The sequence below is a fragment of the Carassius gibelio genome, chromosome A8 (genome assembly GCF_023724105.1).
Source record: "Carassius gibelio isolate Cgi1373 ecotype wild population from Czech Republic chromosome A8, carGib1.2-hapl.c, whole genome shotgun sequence".
Lineage (NCBI taxonomy): Eukaryota > Metazoa > Chordata > Actinopteri > Cypriniformes > Cyprinidae > Carassius > Carassius gibelio.
The window spans coordinates 13703056-13730649 of NC_068378.1; the positions used below are offsets into that span (position 1 = coordinate 13703056).

Below are 27594 nucleotides of genomic sequence, written 5' to 3' on the forward strand. Positions count from 1 at the left end.
CAATCTGAATGAAAGACTGTCAGATAATAACCAAAAAGAGCAGCCTGTGTTCTCTCTCCCTAATAATAGACAAAAAGAGTGCCCTGAGCTGGATGTATTTTATGAACTGGTTGAAACGCGTAAGCAGTGCGCTCTCTCCCAAATAAACAACCAAAAGAGTGACTCCCTAAAAAACGCTGGCTCTCTCAAAACTGGCCAAATACGGTGTTAAAGTGACCGTCGACACTTTCGAAAACAACAGAGCGAAACTCTCCGCGATGATCTGTAGTGATTAAACTCACTCGATTCTACGCGGCACGAGTGTTTGGTCTGGATGTTGCGCGCGCTCAGCGCGTGGGAGACCGCTATATTTCGGAGCTCGCGCCAGGCTTTTGAGGACTCGAATATCTGTCGACAGGGGGCGCGAGCCAGTGACACCAGACCCACTGGGTGAACCAGACCACTAAATATGAAGACTTGAAGTGCTACGCAGTCAACGTGAGACCCCTTAAAGATCCGCGCGGTGCCCCCCGCTCCCTATTAACAAATAACTGTCAACAACGCGTTATTCCCTGAAAACCGTTCAACGCGTTCAGCGGTATTCCCGAAAAGATGTTCGGGTGATTTCTGAGTGTGATTTGACCACGTTTTTGTTCAGTTTCTCTTGTTTTTGCATCGTTTTAAAAGCGGAGTTTATCGAGAGCCCCGCTACACGCAAGTCTGTTGATCCGGATGAACGAACTGTTGAAAAAGTAAAAACTCTCAACAGATTTTGCTCGCGGACAACTTATCTGGAGCTGAGTGAGTTTCGCTGTCTTCTTATCTAGTGTTCTTGCATGAAATGCATTTAAACATCTGTATTTGAAGTGTTTTAGTTGGGCTACGCTTTGGTTTTAAGGGGTGTGCAAAGGTTGTGGAGCACAGGGCAGTAAACAGTTTGGGAAATCGAGCACATTTTGCGTGCTGTGTGTGCATATAAAATGCTTTTGATAAGTAGTAATCTTTATGTTGTTGTTTCTCATTTGATGTTGTTCTGTCGTATAAACTTCTCAGCGTAAGAGGGAGTAAGACATAAATAGTTTACGCACGTATATGTTTATAAGGGGCCTCGGATGGCTTATCGGCTGCGAAAAGTGTTTGAAAATATTTATTACCCTGGTTAAATTAAGGCCAGAGTTGCAAGTTAATCAGAGCGGGAATTAAATGGACACATTTGCTGTTTATTCCTGTTATGAATTAGCGTGGCAGCTGGATTTATGCACGTGGCGTCTGTCATGCAGCTGTTTTCCGCAGTTTTGAGGGCCCTTCAGATAAGTCCATTTGAGGTCTGAAAATATAAAGAAGCTGGTATTTCTTTACTGTTAAAAAAAATGAGTCTTCTAATTTTGCATATTATTATTCTGTGCTTTTTTTCTCTGATGTAAAATAAGATTTAGTATGTAGCACTTTGATAACACTTTTGAATATTGCAGTAATAACTTCAATCACTTTGAATTCTAATACTGATGAATTAAGCAAGCTCGACTATCTAAAAACTCAAAATCACAGAAAATAATCAGAAATTATTCTAACAACCACTTACACATTTTCAGACAAAAATGGCATTGAAATAGGCTGTAAATCCAAGACTCCCTGCATTTAATATTTCCAAGCTGCCATGACATTACCTGTTAAATTCTACAAAATCCTGAACAAAGAGATGTAAAAGTGCTGCAATCAAAGTTCCCATTTTACAGATGCTTAAACAAAAAGGTCATGAGTTCCAGATTGAAATGCATCTGTGAATGAAGCTCATTACAGTTTCCAGTAAAACCAATACAAGTCCTATTATAGCTAGTAAAAACCATTACAAATTTTGTAATGGTGTCTGTTGTTGTTTTTCAGCAGTGGTTTTATTACATTTTTATTTTTATTCAAAATATTTATAAAATATATCATGAAATATCTAGATTCTCAAATACAGTATGTGTAAGTAAATTCATTTTGCACCTTTATAGATTGTTAGTTGATCTATAATGGGCGATGGGCAAAATATAGTGTAATCTAATTCTGCATAAATATCTGTCTCTTTACTTAAGTACCAGATATGGGTACCAAATATTTTAATATGACTGACTTTGTATTTTATGTAGAGGTGGGCATAGATTAATTTTTTTAATCTAGATTAATCTCACTGTGATCTTGAAATTAATCTAGGTTAATCTAGATTAATCTAGATTAAAATGTCTCATTCGAATTCTGCCGACGGCATTCAAAATATGTGTGTTACCCAAATAAAATTGACAATCAATAAGTCTTTGAGAAGGAGTTTATCAAGCTAGGTGATGCATTAGAAATGTACATCTCCTGTTTCCAAAATGCACCACAAAGTGCTTGAAAAAGTTGTAAACTAATTCCACAATGCACAAGGTGCAAACAACCGTACGCCTGTTTCACACATACTCCATCTGCAGTGCGTATGCGTTGCATAATTTTTTTACGCACCCATGTTAATGGATTCCAGTTGTGTTTCAAGAGCATTGCGTCTGCAGAAGTGCAGCGATCGTTTACGTACCGAGTAGCGGACTGCAAACGCGTCCTGTGTGAAAGCACATTGAGTCCGTGCTGCACCAAATACGTAACGCACACGGACGGAGTATGAGTGAAACAGGCGTGAGCAGAGCCGTAGCTGGGGTCAGCGGGGACCCGGTGAAGGTTGTATCAGTGGGCCCGGTTTGAAATTGCTTAATTTGTTATTTATTTTATTTATTTGTGCTATTTACACAATGTTTAAGTTTTTTTCAAGTTTGTAGGTGTCAAGGTACAGAAACTAAATAATTAAGTGTAAAAAAGCACTGGATAGTCTTCAATGTAAAAATGAAATATACAGTCAAACCTACATTTATTCAGACACCTTCAACATTTCTAACATTATTACAGTTTTGCTATATATATCAAAAATATATCTGGTGTGTGAATAATTTTTAGTCAAGAGCAGTGAGTGATTTTCATTTTCATTTTCTTGGATTAACATTACAGCAGCCAGTAGCTAAATTAGGCGCGGTCACTTTAAGAGACCATGAACGCATCCAATATAATACACATAGAATTTTTTTCCTCAACTGTTTACTTTCACTTAAGAAATAACTGACAGTTTTTTCGAGCATAATTTCTAAGGTGGATATTTTGACATATTTCCTATGTATTTGTCGGCACTAGAGCATATATAAAATATCAAGGTGAAAGTCATCATAGCTTGCTTAGTATAGACCCATCTCCCAACCCAACTTTGAGAATAGATTAACGGCGATATTTTTGTATCGCCCGAAAAAAGTCTCGCGTTAACGCAGCATGTTAATGCTGATAACGGCCCAGGGCCCACCACTAATTTTATGTGAATTAAATAAAAACATTGTAAGTTACTAATACCCCTGTAACAATTTAATTGTACAAAAAGAAAGTAAAGAAACTTTCCGTTATCAAATAATTTTTTCACTTCAGTTCAAGCACTCTAAAAACCTTTGAACAGCAGTGTATAACACAAAAATATTGAATGCACTTTTAGATGTGACTTAAATGTTAAACTCTGTATATCAGAATATGAAGGTTTAAGCCTTACAGTGTACTAGCTTTTGACTCTTTGTGAAAAACGTCTAGACATTCGAAGACCTTTGCAACACAAACAGGTTTGCAAGCACTCTCTGCACAAACATGATTGACCTCAGTTTACCACGGGTGTTGGAATCATGATATCTCTCCCTCCTTGTTTGGAGTCAGTATCATAAAACTCAGTTTTCTCTCCTCACACACATATGCGTGCATGTTGCACACACACACACACACACACACGGTTCGGCAGAATGTAGATCCGTCCCCCTCCAGTAGCCTGCTCTGCTGACCCAGGCTTTTCCACTGCCCTTGTGAAATAGGAGCGGCAGAGACGATCGGGTCTCACCAGCCAGAACTGAATGCCAACACAAAGCAAAAAGACTCTCATGTGCTGCTGCTGGCAGGAACCCACTTTAATCTCTATTTGAACAGTCCAGTGAAGTGTTAAACCCCTGTCTAACCAAATTAAAAACCCCTTTTCTCCAGCAAAACTGCAGCACATGCAGTTTTTCCCTGTGCACATGTATATACATGTATAATTGTTTACACAAGGTTTTGTGCTTGTTTCACCATAACACACTGTTTGCTTGCTTGAGCAACTGGGGTGACTGAATGTCACCTTTGAACTTTGCATATAGTCTTCAGACTAAATCAATCAGAACAGGAAAGGTTGAATCCTCTCTGATATCCTCTTTTCTGCATAAGCTAAATGCTGTGAGGTGTAAGTAATGCACTAATGACATTTGAAGATGATGCTAGTATTAGATTACAACTGTAAATTCATGAGATATTAACAATGCTGCAATAATACATATGCACTGGATACTACTGAGATCCACCAACATTCATGGTAATATACTGATCTCATCGGTAGTTTCAGATGCCTACATTTTTGTTTTACATCATAGATGTGCTGACAGCATGATTGAGCTAGGAAGAACTGGAAAAATGTATAGTGGTTTTAGTCTTAGTGCACATAGATTCAGCCATTCAGATTTAATCTCTGCTTGATTGTCTGAGTGCTGATATAAAGTTGCTAAATAGGTGCTATTAAGAGCAATTTACGACCAAGCACACAGATTTAGTATTACTTCCTGTTTGGAGTGTACCATCATAACAGAGTATGACTCAGTGACTCTGGACGTTTATTATATAGCAGAGATCAACAGGTTTGAAATGGTAAACTCTGCTTGCATTACTCACTGCTAAGGATGGATGTTATTCATTTAGACTTGGATGTTGGCCCGACTGGAATGATATACTCTCTTGCTTGTTAGCCAGAGCTCTAGACTTGTTAAATTAGTTCATTTTGTGAAGCCTACAACAGTCAGCATTCAGAAGTTTTGTGTTTGAAAATGTGAAAATTCTGATTTCTGACCTTTCTCCTGCATTAAAGGTCATCCATTTAAGTAGAAATGCATCCAAGAACTATACTATTTTAATAGAGTTGTATGTAATTGAAATTGACAGACAGTGAACTTTGCTTATATTACTGTTTACTACATTATTTGAGTTGTGTATTTGTTTGAATTATGTGTCTTGCACTGATATCTAGAGAGTGTTAAAGGTGCATCTTTTCCCTTAATTATATTATGGTAGATGTGCTCTAAGGAGTAACAGACAAAGGACCAGAAAAATAACTTAGAACACATACTAGAAACTTAATTGGGAGAATTGAAACAGGTGTGGAGCTAATTCATCAAAAACCATGGAAACAAATAAGGCAGGATAATGAAAACACAGAGAACTAAACCAAAACATATTATACATGTGACATTTTGCCCCCCTCCCTGAAAAGTATGTCCTCGCACTGACTCAAGAAGAGAGAGGATGGGGGTTCAGGAGGCAGGCATGAGACAGGTTATGGGAAATGGGCATAGTTCATAGGGCGGAGTAGATGAGAGGAACCTGGAGGAAGATGAGCCAGGTGGAGTTCCAGAGACCAGCCAGGATAGCGACCCACAGTGGAGTCGATGGGGGGGAGGAGCCATGGAGGAGGAAGGGCTAACAACACCAGGGGGCCGACTGAAGGAGACTGAGCTGGCAGAAGAGGAGCCCAGGATGGATCTGGATGGCCAAGGCCGAGCTGAAGGCTCAGGTGACTAAGGCAGGGCTCCAGAAGACCACTGCGGAGCCAGAGCGACTGAGGATGGAGGTGGAGCTGAAGGAAAGGAAAAGTGTGACAGAGCCAGAAGGACAGAGAAGTGGAGTCCCGAGGCAGCGGATGGTCAACAACTGACCAAGGCAGGGCCGAAGGGATGAGGCAGCCTGGTGGAGCTGGTGGGAAGATGGGCCATGGTGGAGAAGAGGGAGCTAGTATCCAAAGCTGATGGGCCGAAGGACCAAGGTGAATTCCAGGACTCGAAGGCTGGAGGTGGAGACAGTGGATCATCACACAAAGGCAGAGCTGGAGACTGGAAGTGGCGCACACAGATGGCACTGACTGAGGGTGAGCTGAGGGACTGATAGGCACCAGCGGAGATGGGGCTGAGAAACTGACTGGTCTTAAGAGGAGGTTGGAGAGGGACGCTCGGAGGGAACTCCGGAGGAGTTGGGCGGAACCAGCGGAGACCCAGGAAATTCAGGTCTAGATGGAACCAGCGGAGGAGAACTGGGTATAACCTCCCCATACCAGTCTATTAAGTCTGATTGAAAATGTCCATTAGTTCCTCATACTTTATCCAAGAAACCGGCTGCAGCTCACCCTCAGTAGCAGGAGTGTGAGCGTGGCTTCCCTCCAAGCCCTCGATCTCCACCAAAACTCCCTTGGGGACAGGTGATGTTGCCGCCTCACGCACCTGGTCAGATCGGTGTTGAGGCTTAGGCTCCGGTGCGACAATCAGCTTAGTAGCTGTTATGCACGTTGACTCAAGTGTCGCGGCAGGCTCAGGATCTCCATCTGTGGTGGGTTTAGGCATTTGCTCCGTGTAGCGGGAAGAGGGCTGGCTGGTCTCTGGTTCGGGAGTGGGGCTGACAGTGAATGGAGATCCGTTGTTCTCCAGAATTCACTCCATGAAAGTGTCAAAATCCTTCTTGGGACTGTTCGCTGGCAGGGGTGCCTTACACAGCTCACTCAGGCTGAGCCAAATCGGAAAGGTCCCTGGTATGGTCCTCCTCAAATGGTCTTGTTGCTCCAGGCACAGGAGTTTAACAGCTGGTAAATCCATTCTGGCAAAGGGGAGAAACAAATCAAAAAAGAAATAAAAACACCACTATATTGTTACTTAGTTTGAGGGTGTGCTATTCTGTCACTGTAACTGTGCTCTAAGGAGGCACACGAGTAGTCCAATAACAGTCTTTTATTATAATCCACAAAGCAAACACAAGAAATCGAGGAGCTGGGGTAGCACAACACGTACACCAAAATAATAGCAGACAAAGACCAGGGAAAAAACGCAGAACTTATACTAGAAACTTAATTGGGAGAACTGAAACAGGTGTGTAGTCAATTAATAAAAATAAAAAAACATGGAAACAAACAAGGCAGGAGAACGGATAAACACAGAAAATGAAATATGTGACATAAAGTTTTAAGAGTCTTTGTAGTCTGTGTGTGAAATATTAAGCACCAGTTAAAACCCACACTGAAAGCAATCATTTTTTGTTTATGTCTGTGCTACATCAATCATTACAGTAAGCTTTGTTTCAAAGTAACAGCCCTCAAGTGGGCAGTATTAACAACTGCAGAGAAATTTTGGAGGCTAAAGGGTGAGAAGCATTGCCTAATATGCAGTGCTGGAGCAATCTGTGAAGAACTTGAGAAGCGGGAAAATCTTCCAGCCAATCAGATTCAAGGGAGGTTCCTCCCCCTCCTCCCTTTCATGGCTAACTGGACAATCATGTCCTCTGTGTAGACTGCCGATGCTTCTTTAACTCCCTTGTGGGATCAGACCCTACTGGCCCTCCCACAGTATCTCCAAACACTCCACATGGTGGAAATATGGAAATGTTACAGCAGAGCATTTGTATATGCCTCCTAAAATAATGTCATATAATATAATATAATATTCAATGGGGTTGGTGTTTTTATTTATTTATTTATTTGTTAGCAAGAAACACATTACATTTCATATAAATGCTATTATTTTGGTCTTTCTATTTCAAAGAATCCTGAAGAAAATGTATCACAATTTCCACAAAAATTTTAAGCAACATTGATAATAATAAGAAATGTTTCTTGAGCACCAAATCAGCATATTAGAATGATTTCTGAAGGCTCGTGTGACACTGAAGAATGGAGTAATGATGATGAAAATTCAGCTTTGCATCACAGGAATAAATGACACTCTAAAATATATTGTAAAAATATTTCTTCATTTTACTGTTTTTACTGTGTTTTTAATCAGATAAATGCAGCCTTTCAAACATTTCCAAACTCATTTACTATTATACTATCAATAATAATAGTACTTAATTATACTTTACTAAATGCAATACAGTCTCATAGACCTAATAAGTACTGGACTGTCAGTATGGTGTGTAATACATTTTACACATTGTAATGCAGCGTTCGTGTGAGTACTGGGGCCTCTCCACTGACTGAGAAGGGCTGTCTCTTTGAGAAGAATAGGGAGGATCAAGGCAAGTTTGAGGTGTATTTGTTGAATCTTTTCATACCAGACTTGAGACCAAAGCACAAGGATACAATAACATTTTTCACAGTATAATTTTAGAAAATATTTGAGTTGAATAATTTAGTAGATCATACGCTTAGTTAAGTTTTGTGTATGTCAATACAAAATACTAAATAAAAGTATTTTACAAATCAAAAATACAGGGTAATGTTGTTATTCTAGCATTGTTAGATGATGAGATGGGGTGAAGCTACAGGTCAAATGCAACAAAGCCAGTTATTTGCTGACTATGTATTTTAGCACATTTGGAAATTATAGCCTGGTGCTGTTTTCAACAATCCACTGCCAAGTGCAGAAGAAAAATACCTCTGAAGCCAAGTTTTAGGCCAGAACTCCTCATTAATCAAACTAGATCCAGAAACACATAAAGGCAAGCTCAGTCTAAACAGCGTTCATTAGCTAGTTGTATTTATTATTGTATTTATTTGATGTCATATATTTGAAACACATTTTAAAAATATGAGTAGTCTAGGCTATCTATATAAATCTACAGGCTAAGTTGGACTGTTAAGAACAGACTCATCAGTCCCAAAGTACCACTGACCTCTCTATAATTTATGCTGTGACCAAACAAATATAGTCTACTTATTTTTAGCCTTACTCTTCAGCTAGCTGGATACAACCTGTTCAGACTACACGCTTGTGACAGTTATTTATCACTATGTCACAATGTCATCGCCATTTCAGACAAACCATTATCTCTTTTATTATTATTGTGATAAGACCCAAAAGTGGTAAAGGAATAGAGTCAAGGGTCACGGACAGACTAACCCAAGCTCAAAGTGTAAATCACAAAGCTCCCCCAAATACACAAATCACAGAACGAAAGATGGCAATGTGTCAACAGTATTTCTGTCACACATCAAGCACTAATATATGTCGGAGCCAGTTTAAATTCTTTATGCTTCACTGTGTGTGAGATGAAGTTTCACCACAACCTTAAGCTGAGATACAATGAATGTTTGACATTTTGAATGTTTTTCTGTCAGCCTAGCGTCATTTTATAATGGAATCTCTAGTTTAACAGTAAATGCAGAGTATTAGTTTGTGAAAGCATCCTCCGCATTGTCTGCATGCTGAAAAGACCCTCAGTTACCTACAGATAATGACAAACCCACGTATGACTGGAAGTCCTGAGCATTGGAGAGGCATTGTCTGGTTATTAATTCTCTGGTGTCCTCATACAGGGTTTCACACAGACCAGCTAAGAATTAACAGTAACAGGCAACGCACTTTGGCATGAAAGAGTAAGAAAATGAATTGTAAAAGCAGTGGAGATGGCAGTGGCCCTGGGCTCTCAGGAGGTTTCAGCTCATTATTGTCAGAGGGGTGTCATCCGGGAGCACCACTGATAATGATTTTTCTTTTTCCCCTCCTCAGGGAGACAGCAGAAGCTATGGCTTACTCTCTCTCGCTCAGTCTGCTCTACCTGGGCTTGCTGTGTGGAAACGGACTGGTGTCCGCAAGAGGATCCGAGCTGTTCACTGCAGGTACTGCACTCGCAACCATGTAAAAATCATTTGTTCTTTGACTTTGCCAAAGCTGGCTAATTTGCAATCGAGTTGGTCGATCTATTGAATATATTCTGAAATGAATAAATACAGTAATATTCACCAGATGATTAAATAGCTTTACCTGGAAAGAATGCATAAAATTTGAATAAATGGTGAATTCATAATTGGACCTCAAATCTCAAATCTCTTTTAGTAACATTTCAGAGTTTGAAAAATCTCTTAGAACTTTCATAGGCCACATTTCCAATGTTAAATAGTTACAGTTTGCGGTTATTGGTTTATAAAATGTAGATTTTTGTGTTTATTATTAAATAAAGATTTTAAACATAATAAAAAAAATATTGTAATCATACTGAAAAATAAAAAAAGATTAATAAAAATAATTGTATTATTTACAGTCAGTGTCTCACAATGGCTTGATTGACAGTAAATGAACCAAGGCATTCTCAGACACTGGTCAGCTACACGTGTGTAGTGCCATGCTGGAAAATGCATAAATGAATTTAATTTAATGGCTCCCTGGGCCATTTGACAGTCACACAAATCCAAATTGTGATACTGATTTTATTTTGATATATTGTGCAGCCCTACAATCTATCCAAGGAGAAATGAGGTGGTTTATGCATTTAGTCTGCCCTATTTGTTAATTGTTTGCTTATGTAAATATACAGTACATATGATGGATGTCTTTGGCTGCTTTGTCAGCTGTACTACTGCAAAAATGGGCTTTGCATTTAGGTGATACTTTTTAAATTACTCCAATGGTAGAAACATTTATTTTTATAGAAGTTACAGATGGTTAGGGGGCATGTATTGTCAATTAGCGCTATTTTCACTTTATTTAGCTGTAAATAATGAAATTAACAAATAATTATTAAATTAATAAGTATAATTTTAAAACTAATACATAATTATTGATGTTATTAATGATATTTAATTAATATGTATATTTATTATTTTATAATATTTAAAACAATACACTTATAAATACTCAAAATGAATACACAATTAAGATTGATTCATTGATTGATTTAGAAGTCATTTTTGCAAATGTTCATGTAAAATGTGAAAATGAGAGTTGTAATATGAATAAATTTACGAAGGGCTCTCATCGATCACAGAATTAAACTGTAGATGTCTGTGCCAGGTCATTATTGGAAAATCATTGAGCCTGTGTCAAGATTATTCACCTTTGAGCACACAGTACATTTAGCTTTGGTCTAGTCAAACAATCCTTCATTAAATAGGTTTTGTTTGAAAGTAAACACATTGACTGTGGTCATCCAAAGTCCAGGGACAGGATACAGTGGCGCTTATGGGATGATGAACTAAATGGGATGTCAAGGCAGTGATATGTTATGGTGAATAACATTTGTGTAATAGGCTTTCAGAGATGCAGTGAATGACTTGGGTTAATGACCCAAGTTGGAGCACAGACTTTAGCACTTTGACTAAAGTTCATTTTTTGGGTTTTATGTTTGAATTATTCTCTTTTAATGTTTATTAAGTTATTATTTAACTACTACGGATGAAATTATGGCTTTATTGCCTTTTGGAGAGAATGTTTTTTTAGAAAATAGAAAAATGTGATGTGGAGAACCATGTCCATTGTGTCATTTTTTTATTTTTTATAATAATTTAAACTAAAGAAAGGGCTATTAATTCATTAGCATTTAGTGTCAGTCTCAGTTTAAATTCCAAGCTGTTCCAACAAAGATGTACTAAAACTATATTCATCAGACTATGTGCAATTTTATTTTATTTTATTGTATTTTTTTTTTTTTTTGCCTTATGAAATATGTCTTGTTCAAATTAACCCAGTCTCATGAGAAAATGCAACTAATTTATGTTTTAGAAAACTGTATGATAAAACAAAAACTAAGCATAAAAGTCCACAGTGGGGTGTAAGCAGATTGTATGAAAATGTACAAATTCACCACTATTAGTTACGAATTGCCACGAGAGTTTGTTGTCTGAGACGATCATTGGAGTTTTTAAACACAACATTAGATCAAAATGCACATAGGTTTACCACGCAACCTAAGGCATCGCATGTTAAGGATAGATGAAGTTCTAGCTAAGCTTCATAAAACAGATCTTTTGCCCTGAATATTTTCCACTATTAAGTGTTTGATGGGTGGTGCCATTGTGTATCTGGGTTTCGATTGTTCAAATGATGCAGCATTTTAGAATATGTCTTTGCATTAAACAAATCCTAATGACAGAAATCTGGAAACGCTGTTGAACGGTGTCCATCTGTTCTGTTTTATGCTGTCTGCCCTGACGAAGTTCTCTTCAGAGGTGTTCTGAGGACAGGCTGTGGTTTAATTGAGAACAGAAGTAATCGTCTTGAGTTATGGCTTCGGACAGGGGCCATATTTTTGATCCTTTTTTGTGAGAGAGTTCTGGCAAACATGACTCTTTAGTTTTGGCTGGATTTTCAAAGACATGATGTCTTGTGGAGAAGAGCGAGTGACCTGCCAGCGCTGCAGGCCTGCGCTGTCAAAGCCGTATTTTTTAAAACAAATGTATGCCTTAATTTTATTGTCTAACACAGTGCTTCCCAAACCTGTCCTGGAGGAACCCCTGCCCTACACATTTTGTATGTCTCCCTAATCAGACACATCCATTTAGTTCTTGCAGTCTCTACTAATGAGTTGATGAGTGGAATCAAGTGTGTTAGATAAGAGGGACATAGGCTGCCTTAGGAGGTCGCATCAAGGCACATCCGAATTCAATATTAGCTTCAGTTCCTGCCTCCTGAGATGCCTTCATCTGGCCAATTTTTGAAGGCAGCATAGATGTATCCTTCGCTGCCTTTGATATCCCACAATCCTGTGTGTTCCATTCTGTGACAGTTAAGCCAAAAAATAAAGAAGGCAACTGAAAGTTGCGGTCTGTGATCAGTTTGTGTGTAAATGGAAGTTTTTGATCAACATTTTCCACTTTTTATGTAATTTCTAGTGAGAAATTAATATTGCAATAATGACATTTCCACTTAGTTATCACCAAAGCTCTCTATATTTTGCTGTAGATCATTAAACCATTACTCTGCCTCAGAAGCCTATCGAAAATACGTTTTATGAGGTGCCATCATGCAAAAACACTGCCTGCAAAGTCATTACCTGATACGGCAGCGAGGCAGCAAGTCACCTGGATAAGTTTTCAGATGCAGCCATACAAAAAGTGCAGGGCAGGCACTCCAGGACAGGTTTGGGAAGCACTGGTCTAACTGTTAAGTTTGAAGCATTATGCACTTCTCACTTGAGTATGAACGGTTGTTTTGTTAATCATTTTGGGTAATTGATGCAAATAAATTAATAAATACAGCACGATGATAACTTTCAAACTAAAAGTTACTTTATCATACTATTTATCTGTTTGCCGTATTTATCAGTAGACCTAACATAAAAAAAATCAATGAGCAGTTCATATTACCATAATCACATGATATTAAAGCTCTTCCACAGTCTCAAAAAGCTTGAGTCTTAACCCAATCCTGATGTACAATGACCAAGGCCAGGTTATTTCAAGGGGATTGTCCTCAAAATAAATTTATAAATAAGCAAACAGACGTGCTGAAGACTTCAGAGCAGTCTGTTCATACACAGGAAACTTTTGGTAGCACGAAAAGATACTTGGAAGTCAGTCTATTTTTCACTATCTATTTTTCCTCCACTAACAATATGTTCACCGAGGAGCAAGCCACTGTACCGCTGAAGCGATGTTTTCTGCAGAACATGCTGTTTTGCATTTAAAATCCTAGTGATTATGTTGGCATGCTCATTCCTTTTTTTCCCGTGCCGTTCTGTCTGCCATAACCCTAGCACAACACAGGGGCCGCTGTGAGCGCTCATCAACACGAGAGTCTGCTGCCGTGACTCAGGGAGTTTCAGACGCAGGCGGAGCCCCTTTTGGGCTATAGTTTATTTATGTTAGGCAGCGGCCGGGTGAAGTCAGGGAGAGAGCTGAGCCTGAAGAGAAAGTACAGCAGAGGACAGCGAAGTTCGGCTCTTTTTGTTCAGAAAAAAAGTCCAGTTTCCAAATGGAGAGCAGGACCACATGGCCGTTCACATGAAACTTTATCCAGAAGGAGCATGCGGCCATAAAACTATTCCTCTTCATTTGCAGGCATATTTCTGTGGTCTGCAGATTCAATATAATGGTTTATAGAAATATGAGACAAATGTTAAATGTTTGGATGATAGATTTTGAGGGTTACCAATGTGGAATGTTTTGTTTGTGGTAATAAAAAATGTTAAATGGTAAGCAGTTTAACAAGAGCTTTAATGACAGATGAGATGATATATCTATTTTGTCAAATGTATAATATAAAATAACATTTTAATTACATAATGCTGTTTAAATTATATATATAATCTCTATAATATATACAGCATTACATAAATATTGCTAAAATATATAATATTTTAAAACTAATATTTATTTATTTATATGATACTGTACTTTGGCATAATTTATTTATTTGTATACATTTATTTATTTGGTAAAATTCCCTATAAAGAATTGATTTAGTAGATTAACTCCAGTAATGGCCTCATTATTATAGTATTAGAGAGGATTAGGGTCATTATTGTAGGTTCATTTGACATAAATCTGCTGCAGTTTAGCCTGAGGGGCTGGATTTGTGTACAATGAACATCAAAGAGCGGTTGTGCTAATGATGGACTTAGACAGGGCAGCTGGAGGCCAGCATTTGTTTATGGCTCTTTGCACTGGCTTGACATTACATTTGGAAAAACAATCATTTGCATGTTAGGAAATGGCAACAGACATTTATCTGTGGTTATATATATATATATATATATATATATATATATATATATATATATATATATATATATATACACATTAAACTCTATACATTATCTGGGTACTAAAATTTGTGTTAAGCGAACACTTGCAACATATTGAGTTTCTCATCTGCCTTTCTGTACACTTTGTATGTAGGTGTAGGTGTAAGTGTGTGTGTGTGTTCTTTGCAGTTATTTTTAACACCTGTTTACATTCTGCTGTAAGTGTCTGCTGCCTTTGACCTTTTTGTTCATCCTAGAGACTGTTTTGCAATGACCACAGACAATTGCAGACATAAAGACAACAGACCTAAATAAATGAATAACTACATTTTATATTTTTATGTATATTTGATCAAATATTAAATAGTGTATGTGTCTGTGTGTGTGTGTATATATATATATACACACACACATTATACATTATACTATACATTATATAGTATGGTAATATTATTGAATAAACAACCGCTGTCCATTCTCTTCACCCTCCTTTCCACATAATGTTTTTGCAAAGGACAAAGAAGCACAGGTGGTGCATGTGCTGGACTGTCAGTGAGTATTCTTATGTGCTGGTCTGTAACTCAGCACAGTTCTGGAAACAACTAAAACACTTATGGCTTGTGAAGACAAAAGTGTTCTCATAATGTCTGTCTCTCAACTGTGGAATTTGAGCAGTGCCAAAGCCATTGTTTTATCAATGTTTGAGTAGGGTGATATCTGATTACTTAAAACACTGAAGTCTCCTTAAAAATATTCTGAGATTTGCCAGAGCAAAACAAATTTGCTACAATCAGCGTGCTTGTTGTAAAAAAAAAAAAAAGTCTGTTAAGAGCAGAAAACTATATTGCTAACCATGAGGGCTTTTTAATTCTGTGCCCCTGGGAGTACGGTCGGTCCTACATATGGGATTTATAATGTTGAGTGATGTAACATAAATGTCAGATTCAAACTGTGCTTTCATGTTTTGGCTGGCACTGAGCAAGATACAGATGCACTCAGCGCTTGTCATATATATCACAACATTTTTTTTGAACCACATAATGTATGTTTTAGGTTTCAAACATTTAAATAAACTGAAATACTAGTAAAACAATAATTCAGAATTTGTAAAATACACACTGATGTCTGTGGAAGCAGAATTAACAATCCATTCAAATATAATTTGCAGACATATTTTATTCATATTAGAGACAGATATACATAATGTAAGTAACTATAAAGTTTACTCTATTCTTCTCCCAATTCACCAGCCACTCACTTACATGTATTTTGTGAGAAACTGATGAATTCATGTGCTGTAAATCTGACTGAAAAGACTCTGAACTGTGGCATAAACAAATGTGGTTTCACGTTATAGATCAAGATCATTATAAGGCTTTTTAAATGACAAAACATACTCACTTACAAATATTTGAGAATCTGAATAACAGATGGTTGGTGAAATGGTAAGCAAGTCTGTGAATATATTTGAATAAAGAAGGATTAGATGAACGAAAAGTGATACATATGTCATAAAGTGTTATTGTGGCTGTGGTGTGTCATGTGACATGCATGGTGTGTCGCCATGGAAACAATAAGGGCAAATGTTCTAAAAAACTCACTTTGGGGATTCAACTAGAATTGTAAAACTTACTCATGAAAGGGTTCATTGACTTTCTTTATTTCTAATAAGTCTCACAAGTGCTTTAAAGGGATAGTTCACCCTAAAATGAAAATTAGATGTTTATCTGCTTAACCACAGGGCATCCAAGATGTAGGTGACTTTTATGTTTTAACACAAATTATGTTTTTTTTTAGCTTCAGTCGTTGCAGTCCCTGTCATACAATGCATGGTAAATGGTAACAAAATCTATGAAAGTAAAAAAAAAACATGCACAGCCAAATCCAAATTAAGCCCTGCAGCTCATGACGATACATTGATGTGTAAAGATACAAAACGATCAGTCGGTGCAAGAAACTGAACAGTATTTATATCTGTTTTTTTTTTTTTTTTTTTACCTCTGATCTGAACTGTTAGAACTCTTGGCAAGCGCATGAGGCATTCTTCTTCTTCTTCTTCTTGCATTATGGCAGACTGCAGACAAGATGCATTACTGCCACCTATCTCTCAAATGGAGCATTGACACTCTATCTACGAATTCTTCTTCTTTGACATTTTATGGCGGCTGGCAAACCAGCTTTAGGTGCATTTACTGCCACCTACTAGGATTGAGTGTGGAGCATTCACTCTATCTACAATCTCAGTTAGGAGTGTCAATGAGAGGTAGGTGGCGGTAATGCACTTATAAGTCTGCGATCCGCCATAATGCAAGAAGAAGAAGAATGCCTCATGCGCTTGCCACTCTGAAGCGCGTTCACAAGAGTTCTAACAGTTCAGACATTACGTGAATCAGAGGTAATATATATATATATATATATATATATATATATATATATATATATATATATATATATATATATATATATATATATATATATATATATATATAAATACTGTTCAGTTTCTTGCACAGACTGGTCGTTTTGTGTATTTACACATCAATGTATCGTCATGAGCTACAGGTTTTAATTTGGATTTACATAGATCAACATAGATTTTGTTGCCATTTACTATGCATTGTAAGGCTGAGAGACTGCAACGACTGAAGCTAATTTGTGTTCTACTGAAGAAACAAAGTCACTTACATCTTGGATGCCCTGGCAAATTTCAAATTTTCATTTTTGGGTGAACTATACCTGTAAGGAGCATTATTGTTTACCAGTAAGAACCATTTGTGTGTTTGCAGTTTTGGAGCATTGAAAAGGTCACCCTAGATGACCCTGCAGGAATGGATCTTTCTGAGAGTCTTTTTCCCTTGGGATTTTAATCAGGCATAATTTGGAAAGCACTTCCTTTGCATGGTTTTAGAGGAAAAATCTGGCCCCATCAACTTTTACCAATGCTGTAAAATCATGACTTTCTTACACTTTTGAAAAGACATAAGGAACAAATTTGCATAAAGCTTATTTACTCAAGAGTTGTTTGCTGCTTCACTTCTTTCTCTCTTGAAATGTATTGATTGTTTTAGTTGTGTTTTGGAATAAATATTGAACCATTTTAGATGCGGTTATGCCATGGGTCAGAGGGCTTTTCAAATGTGCTCATTAGTGACTGTGAATGTGTGTGTGTGTGATTGGCAATTAGTTTTGAGGGATTAGGAGAATGAAGATTACATAACTGCTGCCATATTTTGTGCTCATTACTTGGCTTGTTTATTAACCAAGTTGACCCCTTGTTGCTTAGGTAAATTATTAAAAAAAAATACCTTTTTTAAAAGTGTTTCTGGCAACAACGACAATGGAAAATCCTTTTTCTACTTCACCCTTTAACTCAAAATCTGAATTGAACACCTAAAGCAAAATGTTGAGCTTTTAACATGAAAGACTTTCAAATAAAAAGAGCTATCTGTGTAGCTGTTTACCCTTTAACAGCCCATTGACGTAATGAATTATCCAATCACAAACATCTCATTTAAATAAAGAGGAGCTTTCAGTGTTCTTTCATGATTCAGGCTTCCGGAGCAGATGACAGTAAAATAAGCGGTGAATGGGATGTGTGAGCTTCATTTATATATTTGCCATATGAATAAAGTCATGAGCTCTGGATTTATGTTAAGCCATTGCTGTTTGTTTTTCATTATTAAGCTCTAAATAAGTTGTAAAGCATGTTGTTTCCAGAACCAATTACTGTTGAATAAATGTAAAAACAACCAGCTCTCTGTGGATAGTACATGGATGATAATCATAATGCTCTGTTTCTCTGTGATAAAGGCTTGGAATCCTTGTCTGGTAATGAACACATCCATATGCTAATTGAACATGATGTTCTCATGCTGTTTTTCTCAGAAAGTCCAGGTTTTTTTTTTTTCAGATATTTCGAGGTGTCCAAGTGACCTCCGCACACTGAACACATAAAAATAAAGCTTTTTTGTTTTTTTGCTCTTTTGAGGGAAACTGTAGGTAAATGTTGTGACTCATATCACATATTTCATAATGAGATTTATACCCATGCATTCTCCTAACCCTTATGAAAAGAAAAAAAATTATATTGCAGTATATTGGAAAATATCATGTAATATATTAGGCGTATATTCTTATATATGGGATATAATATTTATTTTTTACAATATATTGCAATATATTGAAAGCAGCAATCATTTGTACATTTTGCAATATATTATATAATATATGTATCATCAATATATTATTCAGTGTATTCAAATATATAATATATTAGAAAATAAAAAGGGAAAGTAATATATTACAGTATATCACAATATATTTTAAGAAATATATTGGTAAATATATTTTTCTTTCGTAAGGGAAGGACTATCAATAGGAAATATTCTTAGCATGTTTTCATGTTTGTTTATATCACCACACAAACATTTATGATGCAACAGTAACTGTTGCAGCTTTCTACCTGTCATTATGCTGTAAACCTTAAACTGTACTATATTTACATTACCATTTTAAAAGTTTGGGTAGGTAAGATCTGTTACTTTAGATCATTTTAATGCATCCTTGCAGAATAAAATAATATTTCTTAAATATAAGTGTGTGTGTGTGTGTGTGTGTGTGTGTGTGTGTGTGTGTGTGTGTGTGTGTGTGTGTGTGTGTGTGTGTGTGTGTGAGTGTGATTGGTTTATCATCTTTACTGTTTGTAGTTTAAGATTCTGTGTTTGAAATGTTCAGTTTAAGTACTTAAAACTCTTCAATCTGTAAGGAGTTTGTATTTAATGTAGAACATAAATTATTCATAAGTTCTTTCATGAAATTAACTATAGTTTTTAGAAATTAAAAATAAGATTTAAAAATAATAAATAATAAAATTAAATTGGCCGGCTGTTACTCTATTTAAACACAAGTAAATGAACCTGTGTGATTATAGTAACATTCTGATTTAAATTAAGTGCAAATAATGTGAAGTACATCTTCTTAGTGCTTACTTCAGGTGCTTCAGTGTCAGTAGAGCACAGTGATGGTCACTTTCAAATGAGTTTCACATGGTTCCTGAATGACGCACAACTGTAACAACATTCATACAGAGGCTCACACAAACTTACGTAAGTGCTCTCATAAGTGCACATGTGTAACCAACACTGTGTGAGTAGACACATGCTATTTAGCTTCACTGAAGTACGCATTTTCTTGTAATTCTGCTCTTAAACTGTCATCTTTGCAGCAAAAGCTCGTCTGCTAAGCAGCTCATAAGCCTGAGCCAATCAAGACATTTGCTGGACAGCCAGTGATAAAGGTGCTTTTTCAAGGAGTCCATCAAGATTTAATTGTTGAAATGTGGCCTATTTGTTCAAAGTTTTTTTTCTGTCTTTCTGCCTGGACTGGTATCCTAGTTACTGATAGTCTATCTTTGCAGGAAGCTGAGTAAACATCATGTTTTTCATTCACGGAAAACCTTCACCCACACAAGCTGTAGCTTTATTTAAGTTTCTAAGCAGAAGGTGTATGCATAAACAACTGCATATTAATTTAGCTAGTATTTATAAGTATCTGAAATGGAGTTGGGGGGGGGGGGGCAGAATCACACAAAGCATTTTGGCTTCATGTCTTTTGGCAAAACAATGTTGAAGTTCTAACTGAAAAAGAAATTGATTTATTTGGTGCGTTCCATTCTGGAACACATGTATAAAAATCCATACTGAATTTCATTAATGATTTGTAACATCTCTTGACTAGGAATCGTTGGTCAGTACAGGTCCAAAATATTCCCGCCTGCACAACCACATACGCAGATTAGTATTCCACAACTCTGCCAAACATCTCAATGATAGATGAGCTCTTTTTAATGCATGTACTTTGGCTCCAAAGTTTCAACTCATAGTTCCAACATCATGTGCAAAAACTGCATAACTCACAGCTTGCATAATTATCAAAAAAAAAATAGTTGTGAAATATCCCCCAACAAAAAAACTATTGCGAATTTAATGAGAGATTGTTTTGTAACAAAGGAAAGAAATAAATAATATGTCTGATTTAGTTCTTGGTATAAAAGTTTCCTAAATTGACATCTAACACAGTTGAACCTGGTCCCAAAGCTCTTGCAACATTTCTTGAGAGCAAATTATGCTTTTTTTTTTTTTTTTTCAGCACCAAACCAAATATTGACCAAGAACAATTTGGTGGTGATAATGTCCCTGTTTTGTCCCCATCCTTTCCGCAGTGGCCCACAAATCATTTTCTTCATCTCAGACCTAATCGCTTATAGCAAGCTCTTTTATTGCACATGCCGGAATTTTGAGGGGGAGGGGACAGCAATAACAGAATATTTGGAGTCAGAAAGGGGGAGAGAGAGCATTAGACACTGAGAAGATCCAGAATAACGCTGTAGTGTTTATTAGTGATTGTTTACACAGCTTTGTGTCGGTTTCATATGCAGTTTTTTTATTTAATCCACGGTACACAAAAGGAACATTATGGAAAATCTTCAAGCAATTATTTTCCATAAAACACCAGTTGTATGTGCCATTTTGAGATTTGAGAAATGCTGCATTTTTAATAAAGTGATTTTGAAATAGCTTTGAACTCACACACTTGAGCCACTGGAAATCCCTTTCCAACATGATCAGTCCTGACCAGCATCACTGTCGGTGCAGTTTTGTAGCTCAGCAGCTGTGGGACAGAGAAAATACATCTTGTTGTCACTAGATGCCGGCTGGATGAAGGAGAATGAGGTAAAATTGGTGTGTGGGGGTTCCTCAACAGAAAAAGTTCTTCAAAGTAAATTCGATTTTTTTTTTAACGGCCCTCTCCATCCCCAAAGCTGTATTAATTTAACCAAGATTTACTCTTACTGTTACAATTTAGAAAGGGATCAACTGAAAAAACTGTTGTAGAAAATCTTGATACCTTTAGCGGATTTCTTGCCACATGCAAGCTCTGCTGATTTATACTGCATTTAGGAAAGGAGCGAAGAAATAGAGGATGAGAAAATCAATTGCACCCTCCAAGGCTTATTTATGGCTGCGCAAAAGCAGAGGACAGAGAGGACTGCTGGTAAACTTGGCACCAGAGGAGCTCAACTGCAGAGGACAGAACTGACAATGTGCTAAAAGATAACATACATACAGTATATAAAAAGAATAATTGATGTTTTTATTTATTTAAATAATAATATAAACCTGCTTTTCATGATGTTAATTCATTTTATAGCTTGTTCGTTTTTCTCTTCCTTTCCTGATTCAGATCCAAGCAGAGGACCTCATTTTATGGGCTGCCGCTCCAGAGAGCAGGAGACCTTCCGTTGTTGGTGGAGCGCTGGGACCTTCCAGAACCTCACCGAGCCCGGAGCCCTCAGGGTCTTCTACAAGACAAAAAAGTAAGAGACAAACACTGTAAGACACCAACTACTTAAAGATTTCAAAAAGACATGTTGAAGAATACATTTCATTTAATAAACAAAAGCCATCCCTCTTGCCAAGATGCAGACCTTGTAGTGTCACATGAGCAGATAAAGAAAAGACAAAATGAAGAGATTCAAGTTACACAGGAGCATGAGAAGAGACACAGTTTAAACGTTGTTTTAATTACATTCTTAAACAGGATCCAGGGTACTGAAGATGTCATTTTTTTAAATAATGCGATTTTTTTTAATATAATAATATGATATGAAAACTTTATGCTATCAACCAGTCAGAAATGTGGAATCAGTATATTAGAATGATTTCTGAAGAATAGAGTAATGGCTGTAAATTAAATTTTTAAAATACATCAAAAAAGAAAACAGTCCTTTAAAATGGTCAGGTTCATCACAATGGTATTGTTTTTACTGTATTTTAGATCAAATAAGAAAATTGTGTCATTTAGTGGACCATGAACATTTTCAGTTAACATACTATATTAATTTATAATAATGATCTTTTGATGTAAAAAAATAAATTGCTAAAAGTACAACTTCTTTATTAGAGATCATAAAAGTGGTATGCATAATTATAAAATAATAATCAAATGTTGTTTAAAATGGTTCTAGATAGAGTATAGCATGTTTCACCAGACTGTATGATTTATAAGTATTTCAAGTTAACTACTCAAATACTCATGTAGTGCAATGTACTGAGGTGTTTAATATTTAAATAAATCATATAATTTTGTTTAATATTGTTTTTTTGCTTTATTGAATGGCATCTAGAGCTCTCTCTGAGTGGCAGGAGTGTCCAGACTACACACGTACTGTGGAAAACGAGTGTTACTTCAACAAGACCTACACACAGATCTGGACCTCTTACTGCGTCCAGCTGCGCTCAGTTCCTCAGAACATAACCTATGATGAGGCCTGCTTTACAGTGGAGAACATAGGTCAGTTAATAGCTATGAAACCGCTCCATGGACACGGTTACAGAAATATCAGTGTTGGAGGCCTGACTTAAAATTCTTTGTTTTTTCCAGTGCATCCTGACCCACCAGTTGGGCTGAACTGGACTCTACTGAACGTGAGTCGCTCAGGGTTGCACTTTGACGTCCTTGTGCGCTGGGCTCCCCCTCCATCAGCAGATGTGCAGATGGGCTGGATGAGCCTGGTGTACCAGGTTCATTACCGGGTCAGGAATGCCTCCCACTGGGAAATGGTATGTTGTTAGCACTTCATACTGGAGAAGAATAAAAGAAGAGTGGTTTATGAAAGGTTTAGCATAACCTTGATAAAAAAAGTTACATTTATTTTCAATAATTCAACAGTTACAAGTGTATGCACACTACTTATCCAACATTTACCACATGCACATTAGATATTTTTCAGATTTTCATCTCTAAAACAATATTGTGTGTGGGAGACTCATTTTGATTATAAACCATACACATGCTCGTAATTTAAAGATGATGTAGAAAAGTTATATATGGTCAACAATCTTGGGATTAATTATTTATTTACTTACTTCAATGTTTTGATAAAAGGTTGTTAAAACAAGTATGAATATGCAAATGCAGCCTAAATAATATATCATTCGTCGGAATATATTAAAACTATCCTTGGTTATACTTTATTTTACTGTATCCTTGATACAGTGCAATTATAAAGTTAAGTACTGTGTAATATTAATTAACTACATGTACTACCTATATGGTAAGGGTTAGGATGAGGGGTTTGGTTTAGGGATAGATGCATGCAATTATGCATAATTTACGGTTATTACTGTAGTATTTACAGTACATGTAACATTAAACCTTAACATTGAAAGTTTTTACCAGCCAATGAGGATTAAATGTTCAGCAGTGCTGTGGCATAATATAACGTAAACCAAGGGAATCCATCTTTAAAAGGTTGTCTGTGGAGCTCATCAGACCATCACAGAACAGACCTCATCAGACCCTTACCACAGAGGCTGTTTTGATCTTCCTGTCTCGATGGACTCCCAGACATTGCTGTGGAGGAAATTGGCTATACCACCCAATTTTGTGTTGGAGACACATTATAAGCCAGTGTTCATCTACTCTTAAAGGGTCACCACTGGTCCAGAGCAGTCATATATGCTCTGTAATTCAGGGAGATCTTTGCATCTGGCAGGATTTTCTATTTCGGTTTACACGTCCCCCCGGCCTGCCCGGCAGTCCTGCTCTGACTGAGCAGACATACGAAAAACCACATTGAGCCACATGTTAAATCACTGTCATATGTTGACAGTCCTGAACAGATCAGAGGGGAATGATTCGCTGTTATAGTTATTCCCGTAGGCCCTCTTCTAAAGCCACATATAAGTACATTCGCTTTTTGGTGTCCTCAAGAGAGTTTCAGTTATAAATTTTACGGATAACTTTTATTGAGGTTCTTGACAGTTATTCTCTCTGTGGGTCAAAATATGGTGCTGAAGCTAGATTAGTATAAAAGTGCAATGTTACAATATAAAGGAAGGCTTGGAGAAAAACAATTAAATAGTATTGCATTGAAAAAAGTGACTTTATAGTTGCCTTTAAATGTTGTTTTATTTCCATATCATTGGTCCACTGTAATCCATTTTGCAATTTGTCAACTAAATGAACGTTAAATCTTTTTACCATTTCAACACATTCAGTTGACAGCCCTGAGAAAATCTGTCTCTAGTAAATGTAATGGCTCACAAATGGTAGTTTATTTCTCAATCCCTTGGTTTGTTCTTTTTTTTAATTTACTTTTTCATCCTTATTACAGCTGGATCTGGAGAGTGGCACACAGCAGTCAATCTACGGTTTGCATACTGACAAAGAGTACGAAGTCCGGGTGCGCTGCAAGATGCTAGCCTTTGACAACTTTGGCGAATTCAGTAACAGCATCATTGTGCATGTGGCGCAGATACCAAGCAAAGGTTAGTTGACGCCAAGAACTTGACTTGTTGTTTGCACAAAGTGAAAGCAGCTGTGCAGGTGAACCATCATGAATCAGTTAAGCAAATTGCTCCAGGGTAAGTAAAGAACATTTTTCTTTGCACAGAATCAATGTTCCCGACGACGTTGGTGTTAATTTTTGGAGTGATCGGAGTGGTGATTCTTCTTGTCCTCCTCATCTTCTCTCAGCAGCAGAGGTGAGTTAACTATTTTTAAAAACCTACGTGTTGTATCTCACAGATATGGTTATATTTCAACCCAGAATCAAAAGGAAGAAAAAATTGAAATGAGGTCAGAAATTAGATTATACACAATAAAAATGAGCCCCACTTTTTTAAACCATTAAGATTTAAATTATTTTATTAAATTATATGTTTTATATATATATATATATTTATATATATATATATATATATATATATATATATATATATATATATATATATATATATATATATATATATATATATATATATATATATATATATATATATATTATTATTATTATTATTATTATTATTATTATATATATTTTTTTTTTGTAATTAGTTTTCATGTTAAGTTATAAGCAGGGAAACCCAGGAGCAACACACAATTACAAATGCATATAATGGTTTTCATTTACAATATTTTGATCATTTTGTTTCCACAGGTTGATGGTGATATTTTTACCACCTATTCCTGCACCTAAAATTAGAGGTATCGACCCAGAGCTGCTGAAGGTAATTTTGCATCAAACATGTACAATTTTATATGATCGCGTACATGATCATTTTGTTAATCTTTTAATAAGAATTATATTTGTCTTGTTTTTGCAACTGCAAGTAATTATAATAATGTGGAATAGAGAAAGTAAAGCATGGAAAATGCATTACCTAGTGATTTTGAAAAAGATTTTGATTTAAGAATTAGTCAGAAATTACTACAGCAATGTCACCAAAACAATGATGTGTCTTCATGAATAAGTATATTAGGAAGACTGTTACATAATAATTGTTTAAATCGTTGCATTATAAAATTAGACTGAAAAGACTGAGCCTCTGTTCAAACCTAGCATGATTTGCAAAGTGGCATGAATCACTGCAGAACTTGATTGTTTTGAAAAGGTCATAATTGTTGACATGTTGTGGGTGTTCTCCCGTAATTATTAAAACCTCCGGATAGCTCAGGGACTTGTTAATTAAACAACCCTCGTACTCCATTTTTAGAGCATAATGTAAGCATTAAACAATTAAACTCCACGAGCAATTCGAAAACAAACACATTTAAGCCAACATATAAATGTAATATTTTTGATGCATGATGATTGGTTTTAAAAATTATTGATTGTATTTTTTTTTTCTATCATAGTTTTATTTGATTGTATATGGGACTTGTTTTGTTGATACTAATAACACCATATATATTTCCCTTAACTGACAGAATGGAAAGCTTGACCAGCTCCATTCTTTGTTGAGCAGTCAAGATATGTACAAGCCGGACTTCTACCATGAGGATCCATGGGTGGAGTTCATCCAGCTGGACCTTGATGACCCTGCAGAGAAGAATGAGAGTTCTGATACACAACATCTGCTGGGCTTGTCCCGCTCAGACTCTTCTCACTTCCTGAATTTCAAAAGTGACAACGAGTCAGGTCGTGCTAGCTGCTGCGACCCAGAAATCCCTAAACCCGTGGACTTGCCTTTGGTTTCCAGAAGCAGCTCATCCATCTCTGATCTTGGCATCCAGCAGACATCCGAAGTTGAGGAAACGCCCATTCAAACACAATCCACTGTGCCCAGCTGGGTTAACATGGACTTTTATGCCCAAGTAAGTGATTTCACAGCAGCAGGAGGAGTGGTGCTTTCACCTGGACAACTGAACAGCCCTCCGGTGAAAAAGAAGGAAGAAGAGAATGAGAAGAAGATACAATTCCAGTTGGTTTCCGATGGAGCCTATACCTCAGAGAACACAGCCAGGCTGCTTTCTGCCGATATGCCACCCAGCCCTGGTCCTGAGCAGGGCTACCAAGCATTCTCAACCCAAGATATTGAGGGGAACCTCTGGAATGTCGAGTACCTGGTGTCCGGCAATGATTCCCAGACGCCGTGCCTGGTTCCTGAAGCTCCTCCGGCCCCCATACTGCCCCCAGTATCAGACTATACTGTAGTGCAGGAGGTAGACGCCCAGCACAGCCTCCTCCTGAATCCTCCTCCCTCACAGCCCGTGATATGCCCTCACAGCCCAAACAAACATCTCTCCGCAATGCCAACCATGCCCATGGGGTACCTCACCCCAGAACTCCTGGGAAACCTGAACCCATGAAGGAACTAAAAAGCACAAAACTCATGGTCTTGTTGTACCTTTTCACTGCTGGAAACCAAAGTTGCATGAATGGCATGACAGTTGGTGAAAATTCCATTTTGTTTGGGAATTCTGCGCATGAATTTTCTCTAATATACGCAACAAAATGGAACATGCTTAAAACATTTTTTTTCTGTCAGCTTTTGCAGCAGTGATACGGTAACTCACTGGGAGATTTTAAATGTGCTTTCGATTTACAATCAGAAACAGCTGGTTACATGCAAATAATAATAATAATAATATATATATATATATATATATATATATATATATATATATATATATATATATCACTACAGATATATGCTTGCTTGCTGTATCTGAGAACCGTTTTGAAAATGTGTGTATCTTATTACAAAGTTACAGATC

At 36.9% G+C, this 27594-nt stretch overlaps 1 protein-coding gene across 1 annotated transcript; it reads left to right on the forward strand.

Annotated features, from left to right (window-relative positions):
* The first annotated feature begins 335 nt into the window (after window positions 1–335).
* Window positions 336–27335, forward strand: LOC128018508 (growth hormone receptor-like). Its single transcript, XM_052604059.1, has 9 exons — window positions 336–780; window positions 9582–9691; window positions 21775–21907; window positions 22718–22884; window positions 22975–23153; window positions 24710–24863; window positions 24989–25079; window positions 25535–25604; window positions 26305–27335. Exons 2-9 carry the CDS (start codon window positions 9598–9600, stop codon window positions 27184–27186), a joined length of 1770 nt encoding a protein of 589 aa, XP_052460019.1. The 5' UTR covers window positions 336–780; window positions 9582–9597; the 3' UTR covers window positions 27187–27335.
* The last annotated feature ends 259 nt before the right edge of the window (window positions 27336–27594 follow it).

What these genes read in the sequence shown, in the direction of transcription:
- LOC128018508 (XM_052604059.1), top strand. Translation starts at nt 9,598, where the DNA reads ATGGCTTACTCTCTCTCGCTCAGTCTGCTCTACCTGGGCTTGCTGTGT. An exon ending in GTCTTCTACAAGACAAAAAA is followed by an intron (nt 21,908 to 22,717) that starts GTAAGAGACAAA and finishes AATGGCATCTAG; the next exon opens with AGCTCTCTCTGAGTGGCAGG. An exon ending in GGCGCAGATACCAAGCAAAG is followed by an intron (nt 24,864 to 24,988) that starts GTTAGTTGACGC and finishes TTCTTTGCACAG; the next exon opens with AATCAATGTTCCCGACGACG.